This window comes from Triturus cristatus, chromosome 3_1 (assembly GCF_964204655.1).
Source record: "Triturus cristatus chromosome 3_1, aTriCri1.1, whole genome shotgun sequence".
NCBI classification, from domain to species: domain Eukaryota; kingdom Metazoa; phylum Chordata; class Amphibia; order Caudata; family Salamandridae; genus Triturus; species Triturus cristatus.
This window is the reverse complement of record NC_140583.1, coordinates 728,323,293-728,337,796: the sequence shown is the minus strand read 5'-3', so window position 1 is coordinate 728,337,796 and position 14,504 is coordinate 728,323,293. Positions and strand designations below refer to the sequence as shown.

Below are 14,504 nucleotides of genomic sequence, written 5' to 3'. Positions count from 1 at the left end.
TGTCACTAGGGAGAGCACTGATATAGCAGGAGACATGCAGAACCTTGGCACGTAGCTTTTTAAATTCAAAACCGAGTAACAGTAACCTGTGCACACGGACCCCACCAGAGCAAACCTATGGCACAATCAATGAGCTACTTTTGTAGATGGCACAACCAGTGCTGTAGGCCCACGGAGGCGCGTTAGAGATACATACCCCTGGCATTAGTCTTACCCCATTACAAGGGAGTTACAGCTGATTTGAATAAGCCAAGCATGTATATACCGATCCACAGTATGTATAGAACGAGCATATCGCTTTGACACTGCACGGCAGTGCCAACCGCGCACAAGTCCTAAGTCTAACAACCAGAGAGGTGGAAAATGGGGAAAGAGAAAAGCAAAAAGTCGAGGGAAAGCACCCTAGATTGGAACATTTCCAACAGTCATTTTAATAAAGGTAAATTGGTTGATAATGGCAACGCGCGGCTCTAGGAATTACTTCAGATGGATTATCAATAGTTCCTTTGTTTGGCTGCAAATATCTTTATATCCACAGACCTAATACTGAAAAATTGCTGTGTCTGAGTTTCAGCCCAAGAATTTATTTCAGTTGCTGAAACTGACACTTCATGTAAGTCGGCAGGAGAGTCTGGGATCGCAAAATGCCTCATTCCTTATTTGGGATACAGCCTTCTCCTTTCAAGTACCTGCTAAGCAACTTTAACTTTAGCGAGCTTTGAATCATAAAGATTGGAATTGTAACAAGGGCAGATCAAGGATGGAGATGCGAGAAAAACAAAAGGGGTTGTCAACTGTTTAACCATCTTTCCGCCACACTTTGAACCTAAGTGCATGACTCACTGAACACGTGTGCATGATCCTTCGCTACATTGCACATTTGATTCCCATGATCAGGTGACAGTAGTTGCAGTGGCGGCTTCTCCGCTAAGGCAGAGGAGCATCACCTCACTGCTTTTAAGCAGTGTAAACAAAGGAAACATAAAATGAATATAACAAAGTTATTATCATTTTATGTTTCTGTGCTACTTTGCTGACGGGCGGGCAGGCAGGGCTGCTCTGCTGTCATAGCAGGGCAGGGGAGGAGTGGTTTGCTTACTCCAAGTGCGCAATGACTGTTTGGCCGGCCCTATAGTGCCGGCCAAAAAGTTATGTGCACTTCGCATGTTCGCCATACAGGCTGCATTACAGCCTGTGTGGAGAGCATGCCCAGACTCTAAGCCCAAACCACGGCACTCAGACCAATCACAACAGTGCATTTATGCCACTGAGTAGTTGTTGTGTGTGTGTGTATTTGATGGTATGGAGGAAAAGTGAGGGCTTGAACTTGTGTCTGGTGGAAAGTTGCCAAAGGCCAGTCTCCCAGGAAGCAGCTGATGAGGTAAGAAGCCAGATGTACTCTATTGAACTTTGTACCTGTTACATGATTCAGCATTGATTTGGATGTGTCAGCTCCCATGCAAGATGTATGCACGCCCTGCGTTCACAGCCCACTGCTAACTAAACGTTCCTTGCTTTCCTGGATTCACAGCTTACCGGCCAAGCTAATTAATGGCGGCATAGCAGGGCTGATTGGTGTCACCTGTGTATTTCCCATCGACCTCGCCAAGACGCGCCTGCAGAACCAGCAAAATGGCCAGCGACTCTACACGAGCATGTGAGTAGCAGGAGCACCCTGTGTGTCCTTACCTGCACCCCCACACTCCTTCCCTTGGTCAGTTGCCTTTAGCTCCTATACTCTTGGGCTATCAGGTGTCCTGTACCTCAGTGCATCGGTTTTGTGGGATTTACAGCCGCATATGACTCCCTGAAATGTAAACTCTGGTTAATCTTTTTAAACAAAATAATGTCCCACTCGTTCTAAAACTACTTCACGGCATGAATAACACAGCTTTGAGCCAGGCTTCTATAAAGTAATTTAAGCACAGAAAATTCCTTCATCCAGTAAACTCGTAATGCAGTGCTAGTGCTGGAATGGTTTTGGGTGGGCATCTCTTATAGGAGTAGTGGCATGGTCTTAGTCAGACACCACTGAGTACAGCCCGCATCCATGGATGGAGCGATAGTGAGAAAAAGCCTTCAGCCAGTCACATTCTGAATGGCGCATTACTGGGGTAATAGTATCCCCAAATCCTATCAGCGCTCCATTTGATGATCTGATAGGATTTCGGGTAGTGTCTGTAGTGGCTGCTAAGACTACAGGACCTGAAGGACTTGAGACCTAACTGGAGTCTTGAAATAAAGTACTTCAGGCAGAAGAACAAAAAGTGTAATCTGAGGGGCCTCTCACCTGTCAGACTTTGAAGGGAAGCACAGGGGATTTTCAGAGAGCATAGGAGCAGAATACATGGCCTTAGGGCCTAATTATGAGTTTGGTAGTGCTGGGTAGGGGCTTAATTGCAGATCGGGCTGGTAACTCCGGGTTTACCTGGTAGAAATTTGCATGTGAATCTCCATCAGGCTTTGAAAGTAGGAGGATTGCGTCGGATCCTGGTTCCGACAGCTATGTCTGGATGGATCTGGGATACAGCCAACCCAGGGAAACATGCTGAATGTGTCCTGTTATTATTTTTTACACCAGGACATATAACAGCAGCCAAATCATAAAGGAGGAACTAGGAGCGCATCTAGGTCCAGCATACGAGCTCCCTTAAAGTCTATGTAAACCAATGGAGTATAAAGTTCCTTTTGGAGAGAAGTGAAAAGGGGGGGGGGGGCGGGGAGGGGAGGTCGGTTGTAAACTGGGAAACCAAATAAGGGGATCTGATTGCTCAGGAGCAAGAGCCATCACAACCCAATTGGATGCCATGCTTCATCATCAGGCAACTCCTCGTTTGGCCGGTGCGGCAATGCCCAACAGGCTCCTCACATTAGGTCTTCGGTCCTGAAGAATTGCCCAGATCGATAGCGACTTTAATTGGCAAGAAACACGTTGACCTTTTTATACACAACTCTATGACCTGGATGGACCATTATCTCCACATTCAGCCACCCACTGCTTTTAATCATAACAAGAGGACACATTTATTAAAATGTACTAGGGTACTAGGAGTTTAAACTCACACCACACCAATCTGCACTCAGAGCACATCCACCCATACTTCACAAAAGGCGTCTAAATCTAAATGACCTCCTGCATAGAGCTCCCTCAAGGGGCCCGTTGAGCAATGCACCGCCAGCTCAACAAGGAACTGACAGAGGATGAAGCATGACATCCATTTGGGTGTGTGAGGGCTCTTGCTCCTGAGCAATCCGATCCCCGTATCTGGTTTCTCCGTTTACAACTGACCTTCCCCCCTCTTTTTACGTTTCTCTAAAGGAACTGCATACTCCATTGGATTACACAAAACAGCAGCACCTGCACGTTGTCTGCGTTCCGTTCAGAGCAGCAATATGCAGGTGGCGAGGAGGGCTTTCCTATTTACACTTCCTGCTGGGCCCAAAAGAAAGGCCCAATTTAGTGGGCCATCAGCACTTCTTTTGTTCAAGTATCATCCTAGCTGGGAGCCATCTGGAGCCTAACACCGAGATGCCAATGCAATGGAAGTAAACAAAGGCAACACAGCATGTTATCGCTTCACAAGTACTTAAGAGAAACTAAGATGTTAAGGCTGCTTTTTTAACTTTGTTCAACTTTCTATGTAAGAAGGGTACTTGCTATGTAAGAATGCAAGACTTCAATTCAATTCAAAAACTTTATTCGATCAAAAATTAATGATCATAAAAGTACATACATACATAGGTATAAAAACATGTGGATTCATCAAATTTTAGATTAATCATATGTCATAAAAATGGTGCTTTTCCTCAAACATATCGATTTTAAAATATATACAGCAGTAAAATAGCAGATGTCCTGTGAATTAAGTCCAAATAAAAGCCCCATGGCTGAAACAATATTGAATACGTTGTATTTTTTAAAAAGTGGTTTCAGGTATATTTTTCGAAGATAGTGATAAAGAGGGCACAACAATAAAAAATGCTCCGTACTTTGTTTAGTAGTCCCGTCACACGGACAAGGGGCAGTTGTATAAATCTTCATAACAGGATACGCAACAAGCAAGTGAACAGTCCCCATCCGAAGTCTTGTCAACACAAATTGGTGAGAACGAATAGTAACCGGTTTAAGGTATCCTGGGGGCCCCATTTCTTCTTTATTATATTTGTCATAAAGGACATGTGAGGAGAACTGGACAGTAGCTGCATTACGCTTCATCATGCTAGCCCTCAAAAATTCATGTTTAATCTCAGTCTTCGTAATATCTAAAACACAAGAAGGGTTATCACAAACCCTAAGATTAAAAAGAACATCAAATGTTCGAATAATATAGTAAAGCCATGGGATGCGGGAACATTTATCCAAGTGAAGACAATCAGTGATTATCATTCTTGTAAACCCGGTCTGTTCCTTCGACCAAATAGATCTCCATACTAACAGAGGTCTTAGTCTGATCAGGTCAGATAGATGTTCTAGACCAGACTCTTGATGGATCAACTTTGTTGAAGAGGAAGATGGCAAACAAAGGAGTTTTTTGATGAATTTGTTCTCCTCTACCTGGAGCATGTTGTTATTACAATGGCCCCACACTCCTGAACCATATAGGGCAAGAGCAACACATTTATGGCGATATAAATACAACATGTCTAATATCCGTCTTGAGCCTAGTTTGGATGCAAACCTAAATAAGCCAAAAGAACACCTGGCCATTTTAGCTCTTACATTTATCATTTCGGAGGTCCACATCCCCCCTCTATCAAAAGTGATACCCAAATAACAAAATTTGTCCACCACTGTTATAGTTTGGTCCATTACTGTAAAAGGCCTTAGATTCTTAATTTTCTTCCCACAGGGCATTATAAAAGTTTTTGAATTATTAATTTTTAATTTTCTCCCCTTAATAAAATCTGAAAATTTATTCATTAGTTTTTGCAACCCTAAAGGGGTTTGTGAGAGCAGAACCGCGTCATCCGCATAAAGCAAAATTGGGATGGACAAGCCACCAGCAGTCGGTGCATCTGCACTTGTGGACCGTAGTTCCGACTCTATTGCATTAATAAAAAGGGAGAAAAGGAGAGGTGCAAGGACGCATCCCTGCCTAATACCGGATCCAATTTTAACACTGGGTGTGCACTCCCCCGATTGCCCATATCGTATCTTAGCTGTCAGATTCCCATAGAGTTGGGCCAGGAAATAAATAATATCTTGAGGGGCACCCATGTCCAACAAGGTTGACCACAGAAGACCATGGTCAACCAAGTCGAAGGCACTGGACAGGTCGGCAAAACAAAGAAACAGCGAGCCTTGTTTGGCTCGTGTATATTTACATATAATAAGGTCTAGGTTAATGCACTGTTCTATAGTGCCCAACCCCTTGCGAAATCCATACTGTGAATCTGCAAGGATCCCTTTATCTTCTACCCATTCCTCCAGACGGCTCAATAATACTCTGCTCATAATTTTTAGGGAAGCAGTAAGGAGGGAGATCGGGCGATAGTTTTTTGCCTCACCCCTCTCCCCTTTTTTATATACCGGAATGATAATCGATTCCCCCCAGGTCTGTGGAGCCGCGGTCGTCGCAGCTGCATTAAAAACCTTTGTTAACAATGGGCTCCAAATGGAAATCTCGGCTTTATAAAGGTCGACGGGTACCCCGTCCGGGCCCGGCGCCTTTCCCCCCTTACTAGCCCGAATGGCTGCATCTACCTCTAAAACTGTGATATTGAGAGGGAAGGGGATTAGAGCCATGATTTCATTTTCCCCCCCTACAGCTAGTCCTTCGGGGTTAAAAATACTATTAAAATGAGACACCCATTGTTCCTCAGATACCTGGGCTGACATTACCGGTGCTTCTACATTTTGAAGGAAGGGACTATTTACCGTGGACCAGAAAAGCTTGGTATCCTTAAGGTCCACTGCCTTAGTCAAGTTGTTCCAAGCCTCTTCCCTTAATTCCTGTTTCCTATCCCTCAGATGATTTGTGTATTCCCTTCTGAGGGTATTAACTGCTTCCTTGTCTCTGGGTTTTACCTTGAGAGCAGCTTTGAGTCTTTGTAAGGATTTGGTACATTCTCTGTTAAACCAGCCCCCATTAATCCTAGGACTCTTTTTTTTCCTTCCAGTTAAAATTCCAGCAACATTTTTATTAATAATGTCAAAACTAGCTAGAATATCAACATTATTCTTTCCGGGTTCAAGACAGCATTCCACCTCATCTATACAAGCAGACACGATAGTACCAAGTAATTGTTCCTCATTTTGCCTACCCCATTTAATTCTAGGGCCATTAAGTCTATGTGGGACTAAATCTGTCACCACTCCATGTAACATCTTTTCTTTGTCCCCCCAGAGGGAAAGATACATTGTTAAACAATTATGATCACTCAGGGCCGGATCTACTATTACAGGTAAGGTACACAAAGCTGCAATACTGGTAGAGACAATGAGGTAATCGATAACCGTAGCACAGTTCCTACCAGTAAAGGTTGGTATCGAATTACCCTCGCTGTCTACCCTAGGTGTCATAATACATAAATCCAACTTAAGCAAAAAAGTGTTAAGGGAATCCCCATAAACCGAATGCATAAAGTGGGTCTGATCTTCCCCCACGTCGACCCCATGCCCACACACCCTATTGCCACCGAATGGGCACATATAAATGTTAAAATCTCCACCCCATAAAATATCAAAATGCACATCACTGCACCCATATAATCTTTCCACCTCCGCTTCAAGTTCATCAACCATATCTGTATTTGAGTGGTTAAAGGCATTGTTGTAGTGATTTATAACTAAAACATTTCGCCCATTCCTATTTTGTAACCACAACAACTGAGAGTGTAGACCAACTGTCCGGTAGATTTTTACTCGAACCGGTAGCCTCACAGAAAGCAGTATCACCATTCCTCCGCTGGCTCTCCCCATGTTGGATGGTTGGGCATGGCAATTATAGGCAACATACCCATCAAGATAGACATCTTCGGTCGCCCAAGTCTCCTGGAGACACAGGATATCAAATTGGGTTATGAATTCTGACCATCCTAGACATTCTAACTTGTTATTCCATCCAGCAATATTCCAGCTCGCCATCTTGTATCCCCGTTTCATTAAACTAACAACCTCAGTGGGTGGTGGGGATAAGATGTGGACATGGATTGATTCCCCTGACACGGGATCTTCAGATAGTGAGGTCTGACTTGTGCTTCCATTGGGCGGGGTAGAAACAACAAAATTACAGTGAGGCTGGGCGGAGTTACATGTGCTGCCCCCAGAACTACACGTAGCATTATATCCATTGGGTATATTAATATCTATTGAACCTTTTTCCCCGTACCTCCATCCGTGTCTCCCCCTATATCACCACGGAATGCCGTCTCCCCCTTCCCTGTGGCTCGATGGCATCAATCGCAGTCTTCCAGACCACTAAACACCTCAAACCTATTGGTGGTATCTAGGGGTGTAAAGGGTTTGAGATGGTCCATTCTCCTATGTGTTAGGGGGTTGTATCTTGGGCCTATAGTATTCCACCCATATAAATCTGCAGCTAATGGTAATTGCCTATCGCTAAATATAGGACCATTATTGTAGACAGGTGGACAATATGGGTTTGGAAGCATTTGCCTCAATAATGGTGGGGGGGGAGCTCGCTGTGATTGATGATTTGGTGGGAACACCACTGAGCGAGGGTAAAAATATGTTAGGGGGCGGGGGGTAATAGATTTGCTACCGTAATCTGTCGGCCAATTAAGTATATAATGGACGGCATTCTGATCTCTAAAATTAATGGCCACTATGTCTCCCTCAATATCTTTGGGTCTTCCCCCCAGCCAAGGAAGACGGCGGACATGTATAATTTCTCCATTAATATTATTTACAATAGGTCTGTGTAGACTTAACCAGTGTGATATTTTATTTTTCAACTGGGTAAAGCTCTCCCGTTTATCCTTCTCCAGCTCTGGTACCCCAGTAAGAACTACTACAAGGGGTACTGCTTCTGGTGGGAGTTCTGGAAGGGGACCCTTGTTATAATTGTCTCGGGCCGGTTGCTCGTTACCTCTCTCTCTATTGAAGTTCCCTAGGGCTTGACCAGAGTTATTCCGCTGTCCGTTGGACGTTTCAGCCTGTACTGACGTAAGTTTACTGTTAGGTCCAACTGGATTACTCCCTGATATACTTCCCCTCATACTAATTGAGGGTTGAGGCTGAATAGTAATCTGGTCAGGGGTAGGTAGCGTTATTGTAGCGGATGTACCTGATGAAGACGGTACCGTTGGGACTTGTATAGAGGGGTTAAACGACACTTTATTAGTAACAAGCTTTTTCTCCAGTTCTTGTTCTATCTTCCCAAGTCTGACTTCTAATTCGTTAAGTTTTTCTATAATAGCCAGGGAATAGGTCCTCAATATGGATTCTATGCTCTCAATCAAAACCCTGTCTGAGGGTTCCTGTAATTTCCCCCCCGCTGGGGGGCTATCGGTGATGGAAATAACAGGGTCAGTAAGGGGAGTTACACATGAATACATGGGAGATAATGCTTTCCTTCCTTCGTCTGTTGCTTTAACCAGTCCTCCACTAGTGGTACTAATACCCTTTTTCGTACCGAAGTCTACATGATTAAGTTTCCTCTTGGAAAGATTATTTTTACGCCGTTTAGCCGGAGGGGGGCCATGAATTTTAACTTTCGTAACTTTTTTAACTCTACTATTTCCTTCTTTTATTTGTTTAGGGATTGGGGTAATTTGTGCTTTAGTTATAACAATGGATTTAGTGGTACTAGGAGTGGTGACTGTGGTTACCTGATCCCTAATAGTGACTAAGGGTTCGGATTCTCTCGTAGATGTGCCTTCTCTAAATATTAGAGGGATACTGTCCTGCGAGGTAGTGCAAAAATCACCCCTAGTGCTCATTAGCGCCGGTGACAGCGGCAATGGTCTATTCTTTAGACTATCAATCGACCGGCGTCGTTCAGCCCGAAGTTCATCAAGGGTAGGGGGATTTGGGGAATCTAAGAGGCTTTTCTTAAAATACTTATCCAATTTCCCGTCTACCAGACCCATCGACTTCGCAGGGCCAGGTAGCAAGACTTATCTGTATTACTAATTACACATTAGTTGATGGTAGTAGCACCCACTATCTTTTTTTATTTAATTCTTTTATAGTTCTGCTCATTCTAGTTTAGAGTGTCAGAGTGCTTTACATCTCACCCACGCAGGCACAATAAATCATACATGTGTGTAAATAAATATACAGGAAATGTTACATAAGACAAATGAAAGTTATAACGTATAAGGTGTACGATCGTTCAGCATCCATATTTGTATATTTTATATGGTAAGAGTAAACAGTTGTGAGAAGCACAAAGTGAGGATATAAAACCTAACCCAATGATTGTGGTTATCTGCACTACTAAGACTTTATTACTTCCCAAAAGAACATTTCTTAGCATTCTTAGAATAGCAACAGTTTGAGAAAAAAAAACAATAAGGATCTAAATCCATGACTTACAGTTTGCTCACAGATGGATCACTGTGCTATATTAGAAGGCTTTCAACTTTTGAACTGGAAGTAAGAAAATGATCTCAGTGTCAAATCAGTAGCCCACTTACCTATCTAAATAAATAAATGAAAAAACGTGATCAGCATGTTACACGACGTGCTTTGCAGCAGACACATGTAACCCTCTATGCTTCTTTATGAGTCAAAACTATGACTGGACAAAACACAGATCTTTCCTAGAACTGTTTTGAGCACTAGTGTTATCCTACAGCTATTCTAATCTCCTCAAAATTGCTTAGTTCACAATAATCTTAGAAGGAGGTATCTTAACCCTGTAAGATATTTTAAAATGTAGCCTCTTTGTGCCCAATCAAGTAATATAGAACAGATGTTCTGTTGCTTGTCTTGTTGCCACATTCTTTGTGGCCGATTTGTTTTATTTTCTACGTTGTTTGTCAGACTGTTTTCAAGCTCTGCTCCTTGTGACTCCACCCCCTTTCCTCTGCCACCACTTGACTCCCAATTTATGAGTTCCTGGAGTAATTTTTCCCAATTCCAGCACTGATCCCCATTCTCTGTAGAATTATGCACGTTTTTGCTCCCATTTACCTCCAGATAACTAAATAGATGCTTAATGGGAACAGCAATCACTGTGGGTCAGGACAACTGGGGTAGGAAATGCTGGTGCCAGGTGGAGGGTGAGAGAGCTTCCCATTCTCCCTGTACCAAAGAACGGGCCTGACGGACTCTGGACTGTGCTTGTGCCCACATCCTCTCCCTGCTTCGAAGCCAGTTTTACTGTCAGGTCTTTGAGGCTGGTAAAATCGGGCCTAGTGGTCAAGTGAGGGGCCATACTTTTTTGGTTTAAGAAATAGAGTTCCCCTACTTTTTGTGAAAAGGTAACCTCCCCGGAACAGTTGATTCTGACAGTTGAAATACTTCAGCTGAAGTGAAAGGCTGGGAGTCTCCTGTGCTGTGAAACTGATAGAGCGGTAGACAGCTATTCAAGCCTTCTTGCCAGGGTGTATGCTGCCTGAAAGTAATGTAAATGAGCACAATTGGTTAAACTGGGTGCTTGGAAGCTGGTATTATCTTTAATTGATAGAATCACTTGATGCTCCCTGATGACACAGATTTATTCTTTTTGAGGAGTAGTGTAAGACTGTGAAGTGTGTGCTTGTAAAGGACTTTTGTAAAAAAAAAAAAAAAATGTACATGCTATGTACAGCCTGGGTATTACTAAAATCAATATTTTGGAAGCATTTTTTATCTTAAAACTTTTTGTGCATTTTGTAGCAACCCATCATATATTGTGTGTCATGCATGTTAAAAATAATGACATACATATTTACAGTGCTTCCTGCCACAGACTGGGACCTCGTAGCACTAATGTCATTAATCTCAACAGCACCAACCACGAATCAATTCTGTGGCTCTCTGGTTATGCGCACAGACCTCTGCATTGCATTAATTAATAGTGGCCTCATAATGTACAGCGGTGTATTTCCCACAGATTACCTTACCTTGCATTTCTTTTTGATATAAGCTGTATATTACTTTATACTTACCTGAAGGTGTAAGACCATTAAAAGCGACAGAATATTTTGTTTTTGCTTTTAGCTATGCTTTTGACCTCGCCCCCATGCTCTCTCACCCTACCTCCATTGCGCGCAGCATCACAGTTCCCATACTTTTTTAATTCTCTTCGACCACAGGTTCCTGCTTCCGGTAAATCTGAGAACACCAGACCTGTTGCTCTTCGGTGGAGTGGTAAACCACCCAAACATATCGCCCTGTCTGACTCATAACAGGGCCGGCTTTAGCGCTGGTGGCGCCCTGTGCGACAATGTTTGTTGGCGCCCCCAATGGCCACCTCCACCATGGATTCCCTCACTAGCACCCTTTAACAGTGACCAAGTCTCCATAACCACACTCTCTCAGATGCATTGAATTAGGTATATAGCGCCACTCATATCAGTGTAGGGTATCCGAGCACTTTGCATCACACACACATTACACAGAGACAATCAATCATATCTGTGTAAATCAGTGTATAGGAAATGTTACATAAGCCAAAGGACTAAAAGTGTAGGAGTCACATGTCATCCATACTGGTAAGCAGTATAGTTTAAGAGTGCTTGGTGTGGAGAAGCACAAACTCGGAGTCGAAAAAGAAACAGCATAGTTGGGAGTTTCCTTTAATAATAAGAATCGATTTCTAGCCAAATTAACCCTTTATGCAACATTAACCAATGTTCTAATGTATACTTTGCAGTGTGTATGCAGTTCTATGATGAATGTTAATAGCTCACTGTTGAATATTAGGGCTTTAAGTTATAAATTTGCAAGTAACAAAAGGATGTCTCTTTTAAAAGCAGTAAGCTGCTGATCTGTTTACATTATATGCACTCTGTAATCTACTTGGTACACGTTCTTTGCAGCAGGCATATTAACCCTCTAGTGTAGACTAACTTCACACAAGTCAAAACCTCAACCATACAAAGCGCTGATCTCGCTCCAGGAAGATAACTAATCACACGAGTTATCTTGACATTTTTGTAGGGCCTGGTAATTTCCTGAGGAAAGAAACGCTGCAGCAGGTGCTTCAAAAACATAATAAACTTGCAAACATGGCGCGCCCCAGGAAGCCAGCACCCGGTGCGCCGCGGTGGCACCAGTCGCACTGCCCTAGAGCCGTCCCTAGGCCCCTAGAAACGAGGGGGACAAACATTTTAGACTGGGAATGCGTGAAGAGAATTAAGTTATTGTCCTTCAACGTTGCTCCTGCGGTTCAGTGAGTCGCAGTTCTCCGTGGCCTGCTTGTTTGCGTAGTCAGCACGCGGTGTTTGTGCGCTCGTGTCCTCTGTCACACCACGTGCTTCCTCCAGAAACAGCAGATGGCTGTGGGCTGACTGCAGAACCGGAAGCGGTGACACATGCATCTCTCGGAGTCTCACCGTCTGCTCAAACCCCCATCTCTTCATGCTCTTCTATAGGGCTCCTTTCTTCTCCTTTTCGTCCTCCGTGCTTTTCTCTCTCCTGCCGCGTGTGCTGACAACAGTCCTTAGCTCGCTCCTTTCTCACTATTGATACTTTCTCTCATGTTTCTCCCCTTTCTCTCGGTACTTCCCGCCTCTTACCAGCATCCTCTAGCCAGTGAGTTTCATGTTCACATTTTCTCTCTCCGAACATGCCTCTCTTTCCTAGAAATTGATCCAACCCCGTCCCCTTCCCGCTATCTGCTCTCAGCTTCTATCATTTCTTTTCTTCCATTTCACCTGCCCCCCTCACTCCTCGCCGACCTCTCACAGTCATCCATCTCTCGTTTCCTCTCTAGCGGTCTATTGCTTCACGTCATGTTCTCCCACCCTCTTTCTCCCATCGTTCTCTCATTTTCACCTTCTACTCTTTTTTTATCTCCATATATATATTCCTGTTTAATCCCTATTATTTTTATCTTGCGTGCCTTCTTCCATCTCTCTCCTCCCATCTTTCTCTCATTATCACCTTCTACTGTTTTATCTTTCCATATTTAGTCTCTCCTTTCTGTTTTTATCGTGTGTTCCTTCTTCCACCTCTCCCCTTCTTTATTTTCCCCTCGTCCCTTCACATTCCTCTTTCGTTTGTTTCCCATTCTTCTTTAGCTCTAATTTTTATCCATTCCTTCCTTTCATCTTTACCGAGCTTGCTTTTATCTTCGCTGCCAACATTTTTTTTCCAAATTCATTTTTTTCGCGAGAGTTTATGCAGTGTTTCGTAGCCATGGAAACAACTGCAGATGTCTGCTTCTACAATCCTCGCCGTTAACACTGCTTCTTCCTGCCATGATATGACAGTAAATTCCATCTTTTGAAGATGGAAGCACCTACCCGTGCCCCTTTTCAGTCTCGTTTAAAAATGAATACTTATAATGAAACAATTCACAACCAGAGGGGAGTTCCAATAGCCAGACCAGACTGCTTGGTAAAAACGGAATTTACAAATAAACCAGGCTCCTATTGAGGGGATTTGTTTTATGCTCCTGGACAAGCCACCCTTTTAGATGTCCGCTACGGATGACCATGGTTTATCCAGGTTTAACCTTGTATTTTGCAGCACATTTCACTGTTTTGTCCCATGTGTGCAGCGACAGTACTATAAGCCTCGGTTGCTCAGTGCCACAAAGGCTGCAACACAGTAACTTACTACAGTACAGAAAGCCAGGCTTGAGAGCACGATGCTGCCGTCCAGTCCTAGATATTCTTACCAGCCTGCCAGACCCCGCACCCCCAGGTCCTCTTCAAATTGCAGCACCTTCCCTCCTCCACTGGAGATCTAACTCGAACTGGTTCAAACAATGATGTTCTGCCTTTACATGAAAAAGAATCTCAGCCACTGGCAATTAGTGTGAGGACCACAAATGTTACAGGTGTCTGTGATTAATTCAGAAATTGCACCTGTCACACTTTAGGTCGAAACCTACTGGACAGCGCAGCTGTCTGGTTGCTAAAGGCGTCTTGGGGACATTCTGAAACATGACCTAAAAATGCATTCCGCCCATTGTTTAACATTAACTTTGTGGTTAGGAAGTCACATTTGCTTGCTTTTTATTTGCTGGCTTTATTTGTTTTACACTGTCCAGCATGTCTTTATCCCTTGCTGTATTCTTCCACGACTCCTCACTTTAAATGTTGTTCTTATCGTGTCACATTTGTTGTACATCTAAAGACAGAGGTCAAATGACAGGCTCAGTCTTTGATGGAGCTTGGTGTTCACTTTTCTTTCTCCTCGACACTTCACTCTATGCCCTTCTAGTCTATGCCCTTCCACTCTACTCTACCACACTCTACTCTGACACTGTACTCTATGACATTCCAGTCTACGACCCTCCACTTTATGCCACTATATGCCGACACTTTATGACATTTTACTCCACTCTATGCCACTCTGCACCACTCCACTCTGTGACACTCCACTCTACTCCACACTACACCGTTCTGTGCCACTACTCTGGGCGACATATTACTGGACT

At 43.5% G+C, this 14,504-nt stretch overlaps 1 protein-coding gene across 5 annotated transcripts in view; it reads left to right on the top strand.

Moving 5' to 3' along the window:
- SLC25A22 (solute carrier family 25 member 22) overlaps positions 1 to 14,504 on the top strand; it is a 357,355-nt gene that overhangs the window by 155,844 nt on the left and 187,007 nt on the right. For all 5 annotated transcript variants that reach the window (XM_085644868.1, XM_085644871.1, XM_085644869.1 and 2 more), the window contains one exon: positions 1,532 to 1,657. In XM_085644868.1, the coding sequence (XP_085500994.1) occupies positions 1,532 to 1,657 (126 nt within the window). The remainder of the gene's footprint in view (positions 1 to 1,531; positions 1,658 to 14,504) is intronic.